The 20,377-nt window shown below is 35.9% G+C and overlaps 2 protein-coding genes and 2 pseudogenes across 5 annotated transcripts; 1 reads left to right on the top strand and 3 right to left on the bottom strand.

Moving 5' to 3' along the window:
- Positions 1 to 82: 82 nt before the first annotated feature.
- On the bottom strand, positions 83 to 2,009 carry LOC107939950 (hyoscyamine 6-dioxygenase-like; annotated as a pseudogene).
- A 3-nt stretch (positions 2,010 to 2,012) lies between these two features.
- On the bottom strand, positions 2,013 to 5,813 carry LOC121204677 (protein KINESIN LIGHT CHAIN-RELATED 2-like; annotated as a pseudogene).
- A 333-nt stretch (positions 5,814 to 6,146) lies between these two features.
- On the bottom strand, positions 6,147 to 12,207 carry LOC121203420 (autophagy-related protein 9). 4 transcript variants are annotated; one of them, XM_041074975.1, is made up of 13 exons: positions 11,903 to 12,207; positions 11,765 to 11,788; positions 11,119 to 11,249; positions 10,625 to 10,873; positions 10,222 to 10,477; positions 9,806 to 10,126; positions 8,940 to 9,162; positions 8,509 to 8,688; positions 8,194 to 8,400; positions 7,965 to 8,042; positions 7,797 to 7,867; positions 7,579 to 7,689; positions 6,147 to 7,217 (listed from the first exon to the last, which is right to left on the bottom strand). In XM_041074975.1, the coding sequence occupies exons 4-13, from the start codon at positions 10,800 to 10,802 to the stop codon at positions 6,386 to 6,388; spliced, it is 2,457 nt and encodes an 818-aa protein (XP_040930909.1). In that variant the 5' UTR covers positions 10,803 to 10,873; positions 11,119 to 11,249; positions 11,765 to 11,788; positions 11,903 to 12,207; the 3' UTR covers positions 6,147 to 6,385. The 4 variants fall into 4 exon arrangements, with proteins under 4 accessions (XP_040930909.1, XP_040930910.1, XP_040930908.1 ...); XM_041074976.1 differs by having other exon boundaries at positions 7,797 to 7,864; positions 11,903 to 12,122; XM_041074974.1 differs by having other exon boundaries at positions 7,797 to 7,864; positions 10,222 to 10,873; positions 11,903 to 12,130.
- A 1,627-nt stretch (positions 12,208 to 13,834) lies between these two features.
- Positions 13,835 to 17,037, top strand: LOC121204676 (uncharacterized). The gene is made up of 8 exons (XM_041074972.1): positions 13,835 to 13,998; positions 14,178 to 14,465; positions 14,583 to 14,785; positions 14,882 to 15,232; positions 15,333 to 15,533; positions 15,687 to 15,757; positions 16,130 to 16,269; positions 16,505 to 17,037. The coding sequence occupies exons 1-8, from the start codon at positions 13,959 to 13,961 to the stop codon at positions 16,831 to 16,833; spliced, it is 1,623 nt and encodes a 540-aa protein (XP_040930906.1). The 5' UTR covers positions 13,835 to 13,958; the 3' UTR covers positions 16,834 to 17,037.
- Positions 17,038 to 20,377: the final 3,340 nt, after the last annotated feature.

The following is a 20,377-nucleotide window of genomic DNA, read 5'->3' as shown; positions in this document are numbered from 1 at the left end:
CCAATGTTCTGCACCCTTCAACACGGTGTTACTGATTTACCTATATGTTAATCTTTGAAGGAAAATGAGTCATTCATGGCACTGCAAATAACCCAGAAATATATACATACATGTGCGTATATGTACTTGTACTATGATTCTACAGATTAACGAGTGGGATTTATGTTTGATCCTAAAATATTTGGGGGGTTTTGACCCAATACATTCCCCAAAACAATCAAAGTACATAGCAAGATGTCTTTGCAATAATCATTAAATAACAGTTTTGCGTTTAGAAGAGGTAAGCTATGGAAGTTGTGGAGGTGGTCCAGAGCCATTAATCAAGCATGTAGTTCAAAGGGTTCCAGGCATTTTTCAGGGTTCCCCATCAAGGATGAGTAGTTAAGCAGAAACTCTTTGAACTGGAAAGGCCTGTAAGCCGGAGACTCGTTGGTGTCAATAAGAGATTTATCAGGCTCTATAACGCAATCATCAGATGGGTTAATAAAAAAGGCCGCCGTCGTTCGAGCAACTCTCGAGTTCGTCACCGCCCGATGTTCAGCACTCTTCAGCTTGTTGTTACTGATAATCTATTCAAAGTGCAAACAAACCCAACATATAGTTAGTTCAAATCAGGTCAAGCTATGGGGCACCAAATTAACAGCATCCAACATGAAAATGTCCATAGGCCGAGCCGAGAGAGGTCTATTTAGACTTAATTAAGATATACCTGCAACTGATGACCTATGTTAACCACAAATGCGTTATGCAAAGGCTCCACACCAATCCATTCCCCATCCTTGAAGACTTGAAGTCCATATTCATCTCCCTGATGTAGAATAGTTAAAAGGTTAGGGTCACAATGTCTAGATACTCCAAGGGTCAAGCTTGGATCTGGGCATGGCGGGTAATGGTTCACTGATAGTAACGACGATTCACTTAGTTTATCCCCAAAGAACCCTGAACCAAGCCCCAAGCCTTCAGAAAGCAACTCCAGGATCCTTAGACCTAGTTTCTTTGCCTCAATCGAGTATGTAGCCACAATTTCCCTGCAAAGGTTATAAGAAATGGAATGAAGGTAAGAGAAATGGGGAATAAAAACCATGTATGTATGTGCAGGGTTTTAGTACCTATATCTAGTAGGCTTTTGAGGCCAAATTTTGATACAATCTTCTAAAGGATGACAAGGGTGTCTCAGATTGTCATGCCAAAGGTGAACATTTTCGTGATCATAGTTTGAACTGCTTGTGTAAAGCCTGCAAGGCCTTTTTAGATTGTTGGAGTAGACGCTGACCTTGTCTTCTGCAGGCAACTCGAAGAACTCCTTGAAGACATTCATGGTGTCAGTTACCAGGTTTTCTGGAACTCCATGGTTAACAACCTGTTTTAAGAAGAACAATATGATGACTGATTGAACATCTTTTTATCATTGACAAAATATTTTCTGCAATAAATTGTAATTTAGTAAAGCAAAAAGGCACTGACCTGGAAAAATCCGAACTCTTGGCTAGCTTTCAGAATCTGTTGAGCTATGGCAATTCGGTCATGAGCCAACGCCTTGCTGAGGTCAACTACCGGAATGGTATTGCATCTAGGAATGACATGGTTCCCAGGCCTTGCTTCAGGGGGGAATAGTAAGACTGGGGCAAGGTTTTATTACTGAACCAGCTTGAAACAAGCTTCTCCATCTCTTGAATGTTCAAGCTCTTGAGACCTTTGATCTGTTTTTGATAATTATGATGCAAATATTTGTAACAATATAAAGGGTTCGTATAGGATGCTCAGCCGATTGAAAAAATCCAATATATGCATATCAGGGACAAAAACAAGTTGCATAGTCCTTTTCAGAAACCAATTAATTATTTTCAAATCATTGCATATTCATATAGATTATCCAAAAAGATGGGTGTCTGACTCCGCAATTATTCGAAAATAATCATAATATAGTCATTAGTTGAATCATTGATAATGACTGACACTTGAACTTTATGGTAAGACAAAAAGGAAAAGAACTGGTATAAGCAAGTATATACTTGAGGCAAATAGCACATATATAAATGACATATCAAAATAATATCGAAATTTACAAGAATTAAAGATAAAAACAAATGTCTCAGACTGTGAAATGTGATAGCAGAGCAAAAGCTATCGATTCTCCAAGTCTACCGGATAGAGCTGGCTGAATTTGGGTAAGAGGAATACTGGGTTGCAAATTTCTTGAAGCAAGACTATGTTGTGGCAAAGGCAAGGCCTTTGTAGGAACTCGGTTAGTGGATGTACCACGGGCTTTTGTCTTTAACTCTTCGAGAGCATGCCGACCTTCTCGGGGTTCTTCTTCTGCACTTGGTCCATGGCCTTCCCAGGCATCAATTACTCGCTGCTGGAATTCAATTGCAAGGGTGTAACTGCAACATCGGAGAAAATGAATTCTTCCAATCTGAATTTAACCCTAAAGGCTTAATACACATTTACTAACTGATTTTCATTTCAGTTGACGTTACCATGAGAATGTATAGTTGCAGGCAACGCATATGTTTGTCCATCTAGATGTATCAGTGTAACATGCATGAAAGTTTTCTATTGAAACATCAAATTTTAGATTCTTCAAAGTGGTACTTCCGTTATTGACCCTTGGACTATCACCTATACCACTTTGAAATGCAATTTTCTCTCAGCCATGAACAGGTTTCACTTCAGCATGGCACCAGGCTATCTCTCATGACCGGGCACCATTAAAAGCAAGATATTGGACTAGTAAAGGCAAGATGCATAGAGACTAAAAGAACATTTTACCTTCCCATTGCACTATAAGCTTTAGAAAGATTCTGGCAAGTTTCGATTGAATCTGCATGATGAGGACCAAGAGAGACATCCAAGATGTCCTTTGCAACTGCAAAGATTTGTGCTGCTGACTGAGGCCTATCTAATTCCAAATATGCTGCCCCTAAATTGTTGTAAATATACCCGACCCCAAAATGCCTGGAGCCAAAGCTGTCTTTCAATTTCTCTACTGCATCCTCCAAGTAAGGAATTGCCTGTGGCACCTCACCTTTTAACGAGAGTAACCACCCTATTCTAGTGGAAACACCTCCCTCGGATTGCTGTTCTTGAGGTTGTTTCTCAAGTATAGCCAATGTTCTCTTCAACAATGAAATTGCAGTCTCGAACTCATTCATATTCTCATATAGCATTGATATCTCACAGTATGCCTCAGCAACTTCAATCGGAGAAACAGTCTCTTTCTGGTCAAGAATTCCACAAGCAATCTCCAAACACCTCTTCGAGTCTGCAAATTTTTCCAGATGACAAAGAGCTTTCCCCATTGAAATAAACACCAGAGCTCGATTCTCACTGTCTTTCTCTGTCTGCTGAACTATACCTTTCAAAGTATTAATAGCCTCATCATACTTTCCCAACGCAATCTGCGTATTAGCAGCATCAATTTCCGCACGAAGCAACTCAGAACTAAGACCCCAATTCTTCAAAACCCTCTGTGACAACTGATTCTGTTCCAATGCCTTCTCATGCTCCTCCACACCTGTATAAATAACCCCAAGAATCCTCCTATCATGTGCAACCTCCACTGAATTATGCCCTAGCCCCTTCCTATGAACCTCCAATGCCTTCAAACCAAAAGGTAAGGCCCCCTTAAAATTTAGAACCGAAACGTAAGCTTCAGCCAAATCCCTATATCCCACCCCTAATTCCTTACTATCCTTCCCAAGAGTCATTAAGGGATTTAAATTGCGGTCGCGGTCGCGTTTTCGGTCGGGTCGCGTTTGTCGCGGTCGCGGACATAACGGACGCTATTGCGGTCACTGCGGGTATCGCGATCGTGATTTTTTTTCAAATTCGTACAACTTATTGTAAAACATAGTAATTATAATTATAATTATAAAAATTCACTTTTAATGATTTTAGAATGTTTTCTAGCACTTATAAATCTTTATTAATATGATATGAGAACACAACTTTATATATGAAGTCCATGTCATATTAAAAATTGTGTCCAGAAATTTATATATATATTTAAATTTAATAAAGAAATTTTCAAATAATTATTTTAAGACAAATTTTAACAATGGATAGGTGGTTAAAAGCACAATTTACATGCCTATTTTCTAGTGGTTAAAATGGACGGTGGCTGCCCCTAATTAATGAGTAAAACAAGAGTCAAAGAAGAAACAAAACAGAGCAGCATGCCAATTGCCAATAAAGCCACAAACAAAAACAAAAACAGAAAAATTAAAAGAAAATGAAACGATTCTTTCTATTCCCTAACCCTAACCAGTAGCCTCCAAGGCTCCAAGCCTCCAACTCATCAGACTATCAACAAAAATGGCCGAATCTCTACTGCTGTTGAAACTTGAAAGTGTGAAAAACCAGGTAAATGAATACTGGCTTAGAACTTAGAAGGGCTGAGAAAGAACTGGAAAAAACCTAGAAGTACTTCGAAGAGGAAATAGATGGGTTTGCTTTTCAGATTCAAGTCCTCGGCAGTTGGCTCGGCTCCTTGCTTTCATCTGCTGCTTGCTGTTTGCCCATATATAAGAAACAGAATTTCATATTTCTTTTTCTATTGGTTTTGAGTTTTGATTACTTTTTTTGTTTCTTTTGACTTCTTTTTACTTTTTTTTATTGAAAGCTCTCTGATTTTGCACTTTGCAGGTGGGGGAATATATTCCCTTTTGTTTTTCACTGTTTCTGTCGATTTTTGTTTGAGGGGATGACTTTTTTTTTAAAATTTACTGTAACGAAAAATAACGGGAATAGCGGCCCGTTATTGCCGCAATTGGCCGTTACCCGTTAAGTTGCGGCCGCGACCCACCGCTATTGGCGTGACTCCGCTTCACACCGCTATTTTCAGCAAAAGCGGTTTCGGACGGTGCCGCTACCGCTATATAACGGCCACTATTCTGATATCGGCCCGCTATTTGAATCAATGACTCATTTCCTTAATTTCCAAAGCCTTCTTAAAATTTAAAAGAGCCTCCTCTCTCCTCCCCATTTCTGTCTTCACATTCCCCAATTCAAGCTGCACTGCATGTAGCACTGGCCTTATATTCTCAACATTGGCAATACCCTCTTCCTCTAACCTACCAAGCAACCTATTAGCCTTATTAAGATACCCTAAACTATCATTAAACCTTTTTAAACCATAGCTAACAGAACCCATCAATTGTAAAGCCACAGCAACTAGTCAAGAAGGTTTACCATCTTGATCCAATACTTTCAATGCTCTGTCAGCAAAAGATAGAGCCTTTTCAGGGTCTTCACCTTCTCGGTCAAGTTTGAGTCCAATTTTTAATAAAGCTATTCCCAGCTCTCCCTCGTCAAAACAAGCTTCCATATCTTTAAACACTCTGAACATTTCCCCAGAGGTTTTGAATTGGTGTAGCTTGAAAATTAAACCTCGGGTTTTTGCACAGCATTGAAGGTGACGGTCGGTTGAGTGAAACTGTGAAGAAGAAGATGATGATGATGATGGAGAATTATCAGAAATGTAAGCTCTCGAGAGTAAAGAAGCGGCCTTTATGGATCTTTGACGATTGAATTTTGAAAAAAAGTAAATTTGAAGCTTTGAAGCCTTCTTCATCCTGAATTTGAGAAATTCTCTGGGGATTTTGACAAGCTTTGGAGCACGGTTTTTTTTTTTTCTTTTTTGTAAAGCCCTTGTAAAACCCGTTGTTTTTATCTCAAGGTTTCGCAAGGGAAACAGCACTGAAACGTTGTCGTTTCGTTTCTAATCCTACCTTTGTTTATTAGAATTGTCTTTGACCCAATGCTTTAGTACCAAAAAGACAAACAAAGAAAAGGATTAATTATGCTATGCGTCCTTAAACTATAATCAGATTTTTATTGTTCTTTAAATTTCAAAATATTTTAATTGAGCCTTGGAAGTGTCATTATTGTAACAATTAAGACCTTTTTTTCACCTCTAACAATTAGTTTGGGCGTTAAACAGTCCTTCAAACATAACGTGCAACATATTTAGTACACATGAATCAAATTATCAATACGTACATGTTCCTAATTAATACTATACCAATATATTGATGATTCAATTTGATCATTTTGAAATAATTTGAGGATGTTTAGTGATATTAACCCCAGGAAAAAAAAGAGCTTAATCATGGCAAATACGTATACATAAACAAAAAAACACATGGATTTGAATGAATCATTTGAATCGATCAATGGCTTACAATTGTTCGTTTATACATATCAAAAGGCTAACACTGAATTGGTGTGCAATATGTTACCCTAAAATGGAGTTTAGGCCTTAAAGAAATGAACCTCTTAATGAATATATATATATACAACAATGAATATGGAAAGTTGGAATTTGATTTGCATTCCATTCATCTGAAGGTAAGTACCAATCCAGAAACTAAAGCTTCTTTGATTAATGGAAGCCCGGGGGCCTTAAATTTACGGTGGGAGATTCGGGAGAAGTGGTATAGATACCGTCAAAATGAAGATTTATGTCCCCTCCAGCTTCAAGATCATCCATGTAAGACATATGGGATAACCTCCGAGAATCCCGCCAATCAAGGTATTGATCTTGCCCTTGTATGCTTCTCTCGGATAAGTTATTGTACTGACAGTCTGCAGGATAGCGGTTGAAATCGGGAGGCTCTAGAAAACTTGCTTGGGGCTGTGAACCGTGCAAGCCACTTCGGTCCCACCAATGGCTCCATGTATGGTGTGCCAAGTCATTTGCATCATGATGCTGAAGTACACTGTCATGGAAGAAAGGAGCTGATGTCGAAGCTTCAAGTTGCGACTGCGGCCAATTGTCATAGTGGTGTAGCCAGTGATCTTCATCTATTCCTTCATTATGTGCTAGGCTAGTTGGCCCCCAATAGTCCCCATGCTGTTGCTCGGCCGGTTCAAATTGCCTTGTTGTGGTGTCTCTCCTATGACTTCTCACATGGTGAGGTCGAGAGGTATAATACCAATCGAGAAGACACGGGTGATTCTTTTGAACAGCATCAATTATCCATGAAGACCTCGAATCATTGCCGGAGCCCGGAATATTGTGTTGCATTTCTCTTGATGAAAGGCCGTTTCTATCTCTGTAAGCTCTCTGTGGGCTACCACGCCACAATCTATCCAGAGAATATGTGTGTCCAGTTCCTTGCCCTTGCAACTTTTGCTCCCTGAAAATTCTAATATTTGACAGGAACTGCTTACCCTGAGCATCCGGTTCCCACAAAGGATAGCTACTCTGGAAACTGCACATGCAAAAACAAAGAAATTATACACGAGGAAAAAGAAGAAAAGAGAGGGAAAACACCATAATTAAAGAATACCATGAAAAAGGGAAATCATGGCTCTAGAAGGAGAGGAATGCATTCGAAGCACTCAACCAATAAATAAATCGCAAGTAGCAGAAAAACAGTATTTCGTACAAACCAATAGCATATAATGTCTCATCAGATAGCAGTTTAAGGTTAAAGCCGAGACTAACCGTCAACTTCTATCATGGCAAATGTAATAAGTAGTATAACATTTTGAGCTGATATTGGGTTTTCCGATTTACATTCACCTCATAAATAGCTCTAAGTGCAGCCGTAGGACAGAGCAAAATCATACCTCAAGAATGACTTCTCCATTTTCCCTTGGGAACTCCTTTGTGCACGAGGCACATTGTGTGGAGACCCATATTTGCTATTGCCGTGGTTTTGGAAATCAAAGGCACTAAAACTGCAAAACAAAGGGAACAATCGTGCACGTCATATCATTTAATAGGCATGTGATATAACTAGTAATAAAGGGGTCCAAAAGAAGTTAGAAGAAAAAGAGCAGTCTACCTGCAAACATGACCGACACCTTCAACATCTATGGTAAAATCGGCAATGAACTGTAAAATGTCATCCACCTGCTGCAAAATGAACATTCTAACAGTCAACATTTTAACTTGAAAAGCAAGATGTAGGGTGTGAGAATCAACAATAGAAGAAAAGAGACAGAAATAAAACCTTTGGGACAACAAATAGAAGCAACAATGGAGTGAGGAAAATCGAGGCCATCTCCTCTAGCAATATCATTCCAGTGTACTGCAACACAACGACACAACATTGATTCAAACAAGCACTTGATGTAGCAAAATACTCGAATGAAACAATATTTCCCGGACTTTTATAATCAAACAAGCATGCAACTCCGAGATTACGAGTATAACAAAAATAGGGATTAAGTGGGGTTTACCTGATATAGAGTTTCAAACTCTATACGGACTGTTTCGATGTTTTCTTTACCACGCCATCTCTTCGGCATATAATGTGTATGCTGTACCACCATAGACATTGCTCCTCCTGGATCAAGGACCAGAAGTTCATCTGCAACAGCAGCCCGGCTAATTGCTGTTATGGTTCCAAAAATAGCTGCATACCAAAACAAGTTCCGACCAAATATCTACAAATTTCAAATAAACATGTAAATAACTAAAAAGCAAAAATATAGAACAGTTGAACGGAAAAGAAAATAAAAGAATTCGAAAGGGTGAAAGCTTGAGAATATTACATGGCCCTCTAGCAAAGATTCTTCCACAAAGGCAATGATGATCAAGACAGCAGCAAAGCCGCCAGATACAAATGAGATAAATTTTGCGATAATGGAAATAACCGGTGAGGGAAATTGCTTTAGGTACTCGGAAGCATGCATTACACTGCTATTAATCCGATGCCTAAATAAATGTTCAACCTGTAAAAAAAAAAGATGAACAGTATAAATAAAAACACAGCATGACGGCATGTGAAACAAGAGAATCTATAAGTGTAAAATATCCATTGCAAGAAACAAATTGTTATCATCTTATTCTCACGGTAGATTCTAAACAACTTTTCTTCTATATGAATAAACTTGAACAATGGACTAACACTTAAGATTACCGGATAAAAAGTAATAACACGAGCTTGTGAAAATAGGCAAAGAGGAAGGGGAGATGATAATACCTCATTGAATTCCCTAAACATCCATTTTGACAAATTAGACCATCTTCGAGAAGAAGCTGTACTTGGATGATTATAGAATTGCTCAGCATGCCTTAAGAAGAGATAAACCAGCATGAATATGACGAGAAATGGAGAGAGTAGAAGCATAGTAAGCCCAACAATTATAAGCCTCTTCTTCAATGTTCTAGGATTAGTAATGAAGTCCCTTCTAACACAAAAGTTTCTGCCAAAAAAACAAAAAGGCGTTCCAAAAGGAAGTTGGTTATAAACCCCAGAATTGAGGTGTATTTTGTTTCTTAAAAGTAAAAAAGAAGAGAAAAGAAAAACCAATCACAAGTGCTTTTAGCTACTAATATCAGCAACACCTCATAAATATGTCAAGGTTAATTTCAGGATTACATTTGAAACTTGCAGTACTTCATAAAATATTTCCTTCCTAAACATAGAAAGACAATGGATGAGTAAAACCTTTCAGAATTTTGATATATATATATACGCGCACGCGCACGCACACGCACACGCACACCCACACGCACACGCACACGCACACGCACACGCACACGCACACGCACACGCACACGCACACGCACACGCACACGCATATATATGAAAAAACTGCATATCTTGATAACTTGTCTACAAAAGCCCCGCAAAACTTATCTAGAGAAAAGCAAAAACAATTCAATGGCATCACTTTTGTTCATATTTCAACACCAAAAATGTATCTTCTTATACTTCCTCACATGATAAGGATTGTATAATAATCTTGAAATGTAAGTATAATACATTAGAAAAATGAAGAAATAAGCAATTTTATCTTTAGTCAGAAAGTAGAGAGCCAAATGTTCATGTAAAGCTAAACATACCGGTCAAACATGCTTTGCAATATACACCAATTTAAGGTCCATTCAAGTGACTTTGTCAGGATCAGACGATGTCGTGTTCCACCAGAGCCAAATTTGACAGTTGGACCAGCACCTGGAACCCAAGGTGAAATAGGAAAAGCAAGCACTCCTTTATTAAGCATTCCAATCAAGTAGTTCTCCTTCCGCATCAATCGCATAACCACATCATGAGTAGAAAGATCCTTGACCACACAGAGTTGTGAAGAACTTTGTAATCGGACAACCCTTTCAAGTATCGTTGCCCAAGGCATGGTCTGAATCTCACTGTCGGTAATATGGAGACTGCAAAATAAAATTAAAATAATTATAAAATCATTAAACAATTATAAGGCACTATTACCGTAAATGCTCTACCAAATGCAAATCTTGTAACTTACCTGTTATAAAAGAAATGTTGCATACCGAGGGTATCCTTTAATTGTGCAAAAAACCTCAAAAAACAGAATACCCAATAGACGGAAAAAAGCACCAAATATCCAACAACAATAGCTTTTGAAAGTGTTAAGGGAGTTAATGGGTGCTCTTGAAGTGCTTCCTTAGCAAGATCACACGGTTTAGTTCCAGACTCAACCGCATCCATCCCACATTTTGCATTGTGGAGACCATTCCAATCAACAAACAATAAGAAAAACCCTGAGAAACATATGGTAAAGCCCACACTCAGAAGTTCAACTATCCATTTTATAATTATGCACCAAAGCCCCTTTTCACAATAGTAGCTATAGAGCCGCTCGAAAAACAAGTCCAAGTCAGCAATTGGTTCCACATTTAGACTCTCACCATTGAGAAGCCCTGAAGGGCATTCTGTACGAGGACTAGCTGGTAATCTTCCATAGTCAGACAACTCAATCTCATGAGGCACATCACCTAGTAAGCCTGTTGTCAAAGAGGATTCACCACCCCATCTCAACCTAAACATGCCAAGAGCATTTGCAGCCCTTTGCCCCCAGAACATCATTTATAAATCTTGATGGCAGATAAAAACAACCAGTCCATTCCCAAAATACGCAAATGTTTTATGAAAAGGTTCTGCCAATAAGAAGAAAATCAAAGAATTTACCTTTTTATGATGTACATATGCACATGCTGACATTCATCAGTATGTGGAAATAGAAGCAAAAGTGAAAACCAATCGATCATAATGGAGGATAGGACAAGAAACAGATTAAGCAAAATTATGGACAGTGAAAAACCGATAAAGCAATTACTGGAACAAGTAAAAACCAATAAAGCAAGATGTTAAATCCTTGCACTAATTAATTAAGTTCAAATACCTGCAAATCATGGGTTGGAACAGAAGCATGACCGTTTCCTCGATCAACCAGCTAGTAACAAGTTACTAGATGCAACACTTTGAATCTAGAAACTTAAATTGCCGATTTTGAACACCGACAGCAAGAACTGTCTGCAAAACCATAAGAGCAAATAGGAAAAAGAATTAAGCCGGGATAAAAATTTCAGCAGTTATATGCTATGTGGTAACATGAATTTGGAATGCATATAAGACAACATGAACTTTAAATTTACAGATATCTACTAGTAGTTCAACTTTACCACTATATAAGCATCCAACAAATCCACGAATTCAAGAAAATAATCATAAATATTACATTTACAGGTGCTTTATTACACAATTACACTATTCTCAAAATCCAAGTCCATTATTTTAAGATCTAAAAGTTCCCAAACTCAACTCTATAACATCCTAAATATCACAAAAAACAAAACTTCACTCCATATATCTATCAAAAGCTTAGCAGCAAAAACATGCTAAAATTGGCCATTTAAGTCAACCAAATATTTCAATATAAACTAAAATAAACCCAAAATTTATCCATATAAAAGATAACAAAAATAAATAAATAATAAGCCAAGACTATTCATTTCTACAGTAAATTACAAAAAGTTCCCGAAATTTACCTCCAACCCATCAACGAGCAGCTCCTACAGTACCCGAAAGAACAAAGACATAGTCAAAAAGCCCGAATTTGGCCAATACCCACTAAAGATTATTCCACTAAAAAAAAAAGAACACAAAACCAAAAGATTGAACTTTACCCGGGAATTATTAGGAAAGGAATAATGCAGGGTATGGAAGGCAATAGATAGGGTCTGTAAAAAAAAATCAAATTTTTATTAATCAATTCAAGAATTTAATGAAATGTGTATTGAAGGGGCTTTTTTATTTTTAATTTAAAGATTAAATGCCCTAAGCTTCGCTTTGAGCAGCAGAAGGAAGGACATTCGTTTTGGTTTTGGCAATGGCAAAACATCTATTTACAAGTTTCTCTTTCAGTATATAAAAGTGGGTGCTTGCGAGTTATTTATTCTTATTCGAATATAGTAATAAAATTAGAGAATTTATTTTGTTAGACTGCAAGAAAGGTGACAAATGTACTATATAATATAAAATAGTAAAATATTATAAATAAATAAATATTTAAATATTTAAATAAAAAACATATATAAATTTTTTAATATTATTTATGAAAAAAAAAAGTATACAATGTACCAAATACTAGTTCGTAAAATTATGAATATGACATAAATTCATATATTTTTTTAAAATTTTAGAATTTAATCTCTTTATTTTACAGATTTTAAAATTTAAGTCTAAATATTAACACTATTAAATTTATTAGTGTGACATTTTGAAATAAATAATAATAATCACTTGATAGCCATGTAATTAAAAATTGACATTTTAATGAACTTGAATTAAACAAAAAAAAATATTAGCTGTCAAAATTAAATTTTGAAATTCAAAAAATAAAGAGACTAAATTTTTAAAAATGAAAGTCCAATGGTTAAATTCTAAAATTTTGAAGATTAATGACATATTTTAACCTAAAATTATATTTTTATGAGTTATACATATATACCTATTTTATTTTATTTATGTATAAATTTAAAATTTTTAGACTCTTCACCATTTTATTATAATCACTTTAGATCTTAATTATATTTGAGGTTGAATTTGATTGAACTCTTAAAAGGATAAAGTTCTTTCAAAAAAAAATTTTATCCACAAAATTTAAAACTTGAAATTTTATGCATGACTCGGCATAAAATGACTTGATTTCCGTTATTATATTCCTTGGCTAAATGACAATATTGAGACCTTGAAACTTTAATCTCCCATGTTCGAATCTTACTATATATAAGTGTGGGAATTGTTCTAGTTAATTATAAAGTTAATTATTAGATTTAGTACTTCTAAATAAAAAGTATGAGCTCTCTTTCATGTTTATTCTGATTAATAAGTTAGTTTACGAGTTAGAGTTAAATTAGTTGTTGAGTTAATTCTTTGGTTTCAGCACTTCTATATTAATGTGAGTTTTCCTTTAAATTCTTTTAAATTTATTCAAGTTAGTTAACTAATTTATTAGTTTGTTGGTTAGAGTTAAGTTAGTTATTGAGGTAATTATTCGATTTAATACTTACACATTTATGTGTAAGTTTTTCTAAAAATTTATTATGATTAATTAGTTAATTATTTTGAGTTAAGTTAGTTGTTAAGTTAATTATTCGGTTCAATACTTGTAATAATTAACTATATGTTCAATGAGTATAAAAGTATAATTGAGGTCCTTGTAATAAGAGCTAGATTACATTTTGCCTTCTTTAACTTAAAAAAAACAAATTAGTCCTCATATGTTTGATCAAAAAGTAAATCGACCATTCTGTTAAAAAATTCATCTATTTTTAATATTAAAAAGTAGTCTCTATGCGTTAGCATAAGGTACATATAACCATGTATAATTGTCTAGTTATTTGTTAGTCGCGTTAGTTTTTAATAGTAAATCAACTTATTTTTTTATTTAAAATAGAGAGACTAATTTGACTTTTAAGAGCAGAAAAACCTTTGATCAGTTATTAATTTGATCTCTCCTCTATTGGGCTATTAATGAAGGCCCAGAATCTCTTGGACGTTGCTTTAGGGCCAAAATCATTACGTTTACTTTGTGGCCCAAAATCAATCTTCAGAAATACGTGTCCGCCGCCTCGGAGCATGACCAAGCGCCGCCTCTGAAGCTCGTCCAGAACCTCCGTTTTCATCTTATTTCTACACCAACATCAAATTTCCCTCTTTATCTGTATCTTTTTTTTAACAATGGTTAATCAATATTGCAAAAGCTTCATACGCCATCTTTGTAAGTACTTTGCTTCACCTCTTCTTTCAATCCACCTCTATCAAATCGTTTAAAGCTTTTAAACTTTTCATCCTTTTGTCATTTTCAATCTGCGTTTTTTAACGAAAATCCAAAGAATTAGTAAAAATCTCAGCTTTCTTTCTTATTTTGATTTTGGGTTTATTGGTTTTTGTGTGCAGATAATAGCAACATTTTGATTACAAGGCAGAAGAAACTTTATGGTAGATGTATGAATGGTGTACTTAACAGGTTTCAATCACAATGGTCAAAAGCAGAAGGATTAAAAGAAGTAATTAAAGAAAAAGAGGCAAAAGATATGGCTGAAATTGAGACCAGTTCCAGGTTTTTCAAGTATAGTTCTGGTGATGAAGATTATGTTGGTGATACCAAGTGGAAACTAGAGCTTGCTTGGCTCACAAAGGCTCTTGAACCAGCTCTGCAATTGTGTAGGTGGGCTCTGCCAATAGGTCTGTTTTATGTCAATTCATGTTAAGCTAAATTGGTTACTGCATATGCTGTTTCATTGCATTTTTATTAGCAATTAGTTAATGGCACTAGTTCTTTAATCTAATTTGTATGTATAGGAAATGAAGTAAGGGATAATAAGCCTCAATACGCTGCTCGATCGGTCTCGGAAATCATATCTAGCATTCAAAAGAGTAAGACTGTCATTGAAGGTTGGAGCTTAAGTGATCTTACTATAGGCCTATATCTTATTTACCTTCGACAGGCGTCTTTGAATCCATTTGAGGATGTTAAGGGTGTGAAGATCAAGTCAGTTTCGATCGTAATTGCCGAATCCCTTGCACTAAATTGCAAAATTATTTTTAGTTTCATTTCAGTTGATATGGCTAAGGATCTTTTTTTTTTTTTTGTGATGTAGGTTCAGGATCTGATATACCACATTGAATTAGCCAAAGGATGTTATAAGGATAATGCCGCCATCCTTGCAAGGACTAGCATGCTTAGAGAAAGCAATGTTTTGAAATTCGTAAAGAATTCTAGTGTGATGAGACCTGGATATTATATAGGAATTGATCCTCGAAAGAAACTTGTGATATTCGGAATCCGTGGAACTCATACTGTGTATGACCTTATTACTGATATTGTTACGTCAAGTGATGGACAGGTTACATTTGAAGGCTATTCAACTCACTTTGGCACAGCTGAAGCTGCTCGATGGTTTCTTCACCATGAAATAGGAACGATAAGGCAGTGCTTGGAGAAATATGAGGTGATTAATTTACTTCGTATGTTTCGACCTTATTGTATTATGCTATTTTTAAACCTGAAGTTCTATTTTCGTTGTTGTAGTTAGCCTAATTCATTTACAGGGATTTAGGTTAAGGCTAGTGGGGCATTCTCTCGGAGCTGCGACAGCTTCTTTACTGGCAATAATGCTTCGTAAAAGGTCAAAAAAGGAGCTGGGGTTTAGCCCCGATGTTGTATCTGCTGTTGGATACGCGACTCCTCCTTGTGTTTCCAAAGAACTTGCTGAAACTTGCTCCGATTTTGTTACAACCATTGTAATGCAGGTAAACCCGACTCATCTAATTGAATATTGAACAAGCTTCTAGGTATTGGAACATTTCCTTCTATTAAACCAGGTTTCCCAGTCCAGTACTTTTCCTTGTTGTAAATCTCTCAACTTTTTTTTCTGGTTGCTCTTTATTTTCTTCTGCATAAAGGATGACATCGTGCCTAGACTAAGCGCGGCATCTCTAGCACGGCTGAGGAATGAAATTCTTGAAACAGACTGGTAAGCATTCAAATCCCTACTAAAATTAACTTGTAAATTTTCCTTCTGAAGTTTCCTTCACAAGATTTGAAACAAACGAAGCATGTGAATAAGGTACTCGAAGGACAAAAGCTTTTTGAGTATCCGAGATGTTACAAACCCGAGTTAGCATTGATGTAAAAGGAAAAATTTTCATGAGATAAGTGTTTGCATTTACGTATCGACTTGAAATTGATGGTACAATAACCTACATCAAGGAACTGATCTTTCTTTATATGTTTCGACTTTTATTACTATCTTCTATATTACTGACTATTGTTTATTGGATGATGGTATCTGCAGATTTTGATTTATTGGGAATGAGAATTTAATTGCATTCCTCGGTCTTAACAGGATGAGTGTGGTGGAGAAAGCAGACTGGAAAAGTATAGTAGATTTAGTTACAAATGCGAAACTGGTCATGTCATCCGTACAAGACGTAGCTAGGAAACTTGCTGATTATGCACATTTCAAGAGTGCGAAAGAATCTTCGGGTAAGTGTTGCACCTATAATCCGGTTGTCATAGCACCCAAGTAAACTCAGTATCTTATTACTTGGAAACCTTCCTTCTTTGTTCATCTGTTTAGTCATCTTGGATAAGGCATGCGGAAAAACAAACCAGAATCAGTTTTTAGAGAAGTTCTCAGTGTCTAGGCATTAACACTAATGCAGCTAACCTGCAGCCATTCATTTCCACCTACTCTAACCAATGCTCTACATGAACACAGACGTAGCCATAAAAACCGAACCAACGTCTGTTCCTAAGAAAGTCACTGCACTTCAAAAAGAAGAAGGTGCCTATACAATGCCGGAGGACTTATTTGTTCCCGGAACAGTCTACTATTTAAAGAGGAACATTGATGATCACACCGGAAGCAATGATAACAGGGGCCAAGAATATTTCAGTCTTTGGAGGAGACATCCAGGCGAGCATTTCCAGAAGATAATACTCTCAAGCAACTTAATATCGGATCATCGGTGCGATAGCCATTATTTCGCGTTACGAGATGTGCTAAAAGGTTTGCCTATGTCCCATGAAGAAGACCTTTTCAGATAAGAAGACCCTTGAAAGCTTTAAACGTCATTTACATCATACAAGTTGTCAAAATAAATGTATGTTTGTAAACCAGATAGGCTCATATAAAGACAGTTTTGAGCAACCTTTTAGGGAAGAAGAAGGTATTGGTGATGAGCAATTTTATACAAATGAAAAATATATAAACCACGCGTCAAAATTTTAATATAAAATAATTTTTTGGTATGATTAAAGTATTTTTCATGTTGATTATATAACTCCATCCAAATTAACTATTTTGGAATTTGTGGTTGTATTTTTCAATATTGTGGTTTTTAAAATTTTTATATAAATATAAATAAGGTTTATGTAGATTTGGTCATGATTTATATTTATTCAAGTTTGGTTTATTTTGAAAGATTTTAAAACTTTTCCGAGTTTATTTATAATAAATGATTATGTTAAATTTATTTTAAGTATTATTTTTTTTAATTTAATAACTAGTAATTGAACTCGATTTAATCTCGTACCAAATTAATTTTCAGCAAGAATTTATTATTTTTAATGTTTATTATATAATGTTATAGAATTTTTAATGTTATATATCACATGGTATATGTAAAACAACAAAATAACATATCATAAAATTAGAAAATAAGTTGGATCGCAGGGGTGTAGCTAGAAGGTAGGTAGTGGTCTTAGTCCTTAGCTAAATGGTATAATAGTAATTTTAGTATTTCAATTATAATATATTCAGTTTAGGCTCCTTTTTGAATGATTCTTTTACCATTGACCCCCTGAAATTATAAAATTTTATTTTCATCTCCCTCACACAGAAATTTTCATTTCCCTCACACCAAATTTCTGGTTTCTTCAAGTTTAACTCATGTTTTAAATGACTTAAATTTTTTTTTTCAAATTCTTCCAAATATGGAAGGATTTAATGATAATATAAACCGACCATAAAAAAATGTATGACTGAGAAAGAAATGGCGGTATTAGGGCATAGGCTAATAGCCCTAGGGCTAGGGTCGTCTTAGCATCCAAGGTAAAGTAGAAAATAACAAAAATATACATTTAAAGAAAGCTTTAGTGCTTTAAAATATCAACAAAAAAGAGTTGTTGCTTTAAGCACACATTTTCCTCAATTAACATTGGCGTATACTTTGTACTAAACTATAATTTAAAAGAATTCATGATTAAGCTCTAAATTTAAGTTCTTTCTTGTTACATTGTTGGAAGTGTTTTATTTATTTATATAAATAAGACGATGAACCGATTTAATATTAAGTCATCGATTTCATCACTATATTGGGTGAAATTTGTCGGCTCGTGTTAAAAATGGGACACCCTTCTAAAAAATTGAAAATTAAAAAATTTTTATTTTTCAATCGGATCACGATTAAATGTCAAATCGAATTCGTATTTTTAAAAATCAAGATAACACTTGTTTAATAAAGATACCAATTTTGGGCGTAGCGAGGGTGCTAATACCTTTCTCGTATGTAACCGACTCTTGAACCCAACTTTACTTTGTTTGACGTATACCTAAATTTGGCCTTCCTTTTGTTTAAAAAATGAATTTTCTTTTAAAAGAAGAGGATTTATCAGGAGTCCGATCACACCTAGGAAAAAGGATCGGTGGCGACTCCCCTTTTTTTTAATATAAAGTCAATTTTCAAATTTTCAATAAATTGACTCAACTAGCGGTCAAAAGCAAAAAAAAAAATTTACATCGCTACAGCTGGCGACTCAACTGGGGACCCATTTTTGAGAGTCGAGTCGAATTAAACGCGTGTTGTCAAAATTTTCGAATTTCCTTGTTCAAATTAATATTTAGTCGTGATCCTCAAATTTTGTTTTCAAAAATCACGCATTTGCATCATGTTGTAAATATTTTTCTAACTTGTTTTATCTTTTTCTTTTCAGCACTAAGTTTTTATAGTTTTAGTTTCGTAGTTTTAAAATAAGATGAAAGGTTTGTGAGTTTCTCCCTACACACCGTGCACTTGCATTTTGCATAACATAAGCTCTCTACCCGAGCTCCATCCGTTTAAGTGAAAGTAAACGCTATGCCTTCGTGAGTTAACTCGTCCATCCGCACAGGCTAGTGAATACTTTCGGGTTACATATGACTTATGCTTTCGTGAGTTAACTTGTCCCTCTGCATAGGCATAAATAAATGTGATCCCTCGAATTGAACTCGTAAGCCTGTGATAGGCAATGACCGAGGTTTCGTAGTAATCTTAGCAGATGACAGTACGGACAATTCGAGTACCTATCTAGAACCAAAACCGCATATAGTGAACCATATGAGCCACCTAATTAGAGCTATGCCGAACCTCTGTTCGTTAATAGTCACCAAAATAAGTACATGGGAGAAACGCCTCTTACCTTTTATTTCTTTGACATTTACACTTTTTATTTGGATTTTCCATAATTCATATTTGTTGTACTAACCAAGGTATTTGTCTTTGTTTTTATTTTGCATCATGCATCATAGGCATCTTGATTAAGAAGGTGTTGATTAGAGATTGGTTGCCAAAAACGGGTTTCTGATGAAGGAGTTAATTACACAAGTGACCGAGAAAATTGTCATGGTTCGAGACTGGTCTTTGAAAATTCAGAAAGCAAAAGGGGACAGTCTAACGGAAGGATGTATCTCCAATCTTCCCGAACATGTAATTTCGAACATTCGTCAGAATAACCTCGAAGACTTGACCCGAATTTGGAAACAGTGGGATTCAGACACTAGGGGCATCTTCACTGAAAAGTATGGGGATATAGCTCACTTGATCGCGGTCAACGTAGACGAACAGTTGATTCAAGCCATGGTTCGATTCTGGGACCCAGCTTACCAGTGATTTACTTTCAATCAGGAAGATATGACTCCGACCATAGAAGAATATGCTGCTTTGCTTCGTGTTGACAATGTACAATTCAACAAGATATATGTGAAAGAGCCTAAGCCAATGACCTTCAAGAAAAAGTTAGTGAGGTTGACCGGAATGACCGATATATGGGCTGAAAAATAGATAAAGAAAAAGAATGAAGTCAGTTGTGTTCCGTGGTTTTCTCTGCGAAACTTAGTTCAAAACCATCCAGATATTGCGAAGAGAATGGATCTGTTTGCTTTGGCCATTTACGGATTAATCGTCTTCCTAAAGGTTTTGGGGCATATAGAAGTCGCGGTAGTGGATTTCTTCGAAAGGTTGGGGCAAGGGATTAACCCCGTCCCAACTTTCTTGGCCGAGACTTTTAGATCTCTGAGCAGTTGTAGGAGGAGAGGGGAAGGACATTTTATCGGATTAATGTCTGGATTCTAAGCCATTTCTGGAAAGTGGAGCGCACACCTTTCCACATGTTCTCAAAAACATTCGCCCCATTAAAGGCTTACTTTGAGAAAGATTGACCGAAAGATGTCACCGAGCAGCACTAGGTTTCGATTTTTCAAAACCTTCGCGCTGAAGAGATAACCTGGAGAGCACCATGGATTCATCCTTCAGTTCTGATATATAAATACGGAAGCCAAGATTGGGTACCTTTACTCGGTTTATGGGGAAGGGTTGGATATGCTCCGTTAATG

This window comes from Gossypium hirsutum, chromosome A08, assembly GCF_007990345.1.
Source record: "Gossypium hirsutum isolate 1008001.06 chromosome A08, Gossypium_hirsutum_v2.1, whole genome shotgun sequence".
NCBI lineage: Eukaryota > Viridiplantae > Streptophyta > Magnoliopsida > Malvales > Malvaceae > Gossypium > Gossypium hirsutum.
Note: the sequence above shows the minus strand (reverse complement) of the source record. Positions and strands in the feature narration are given on the sequence as shown.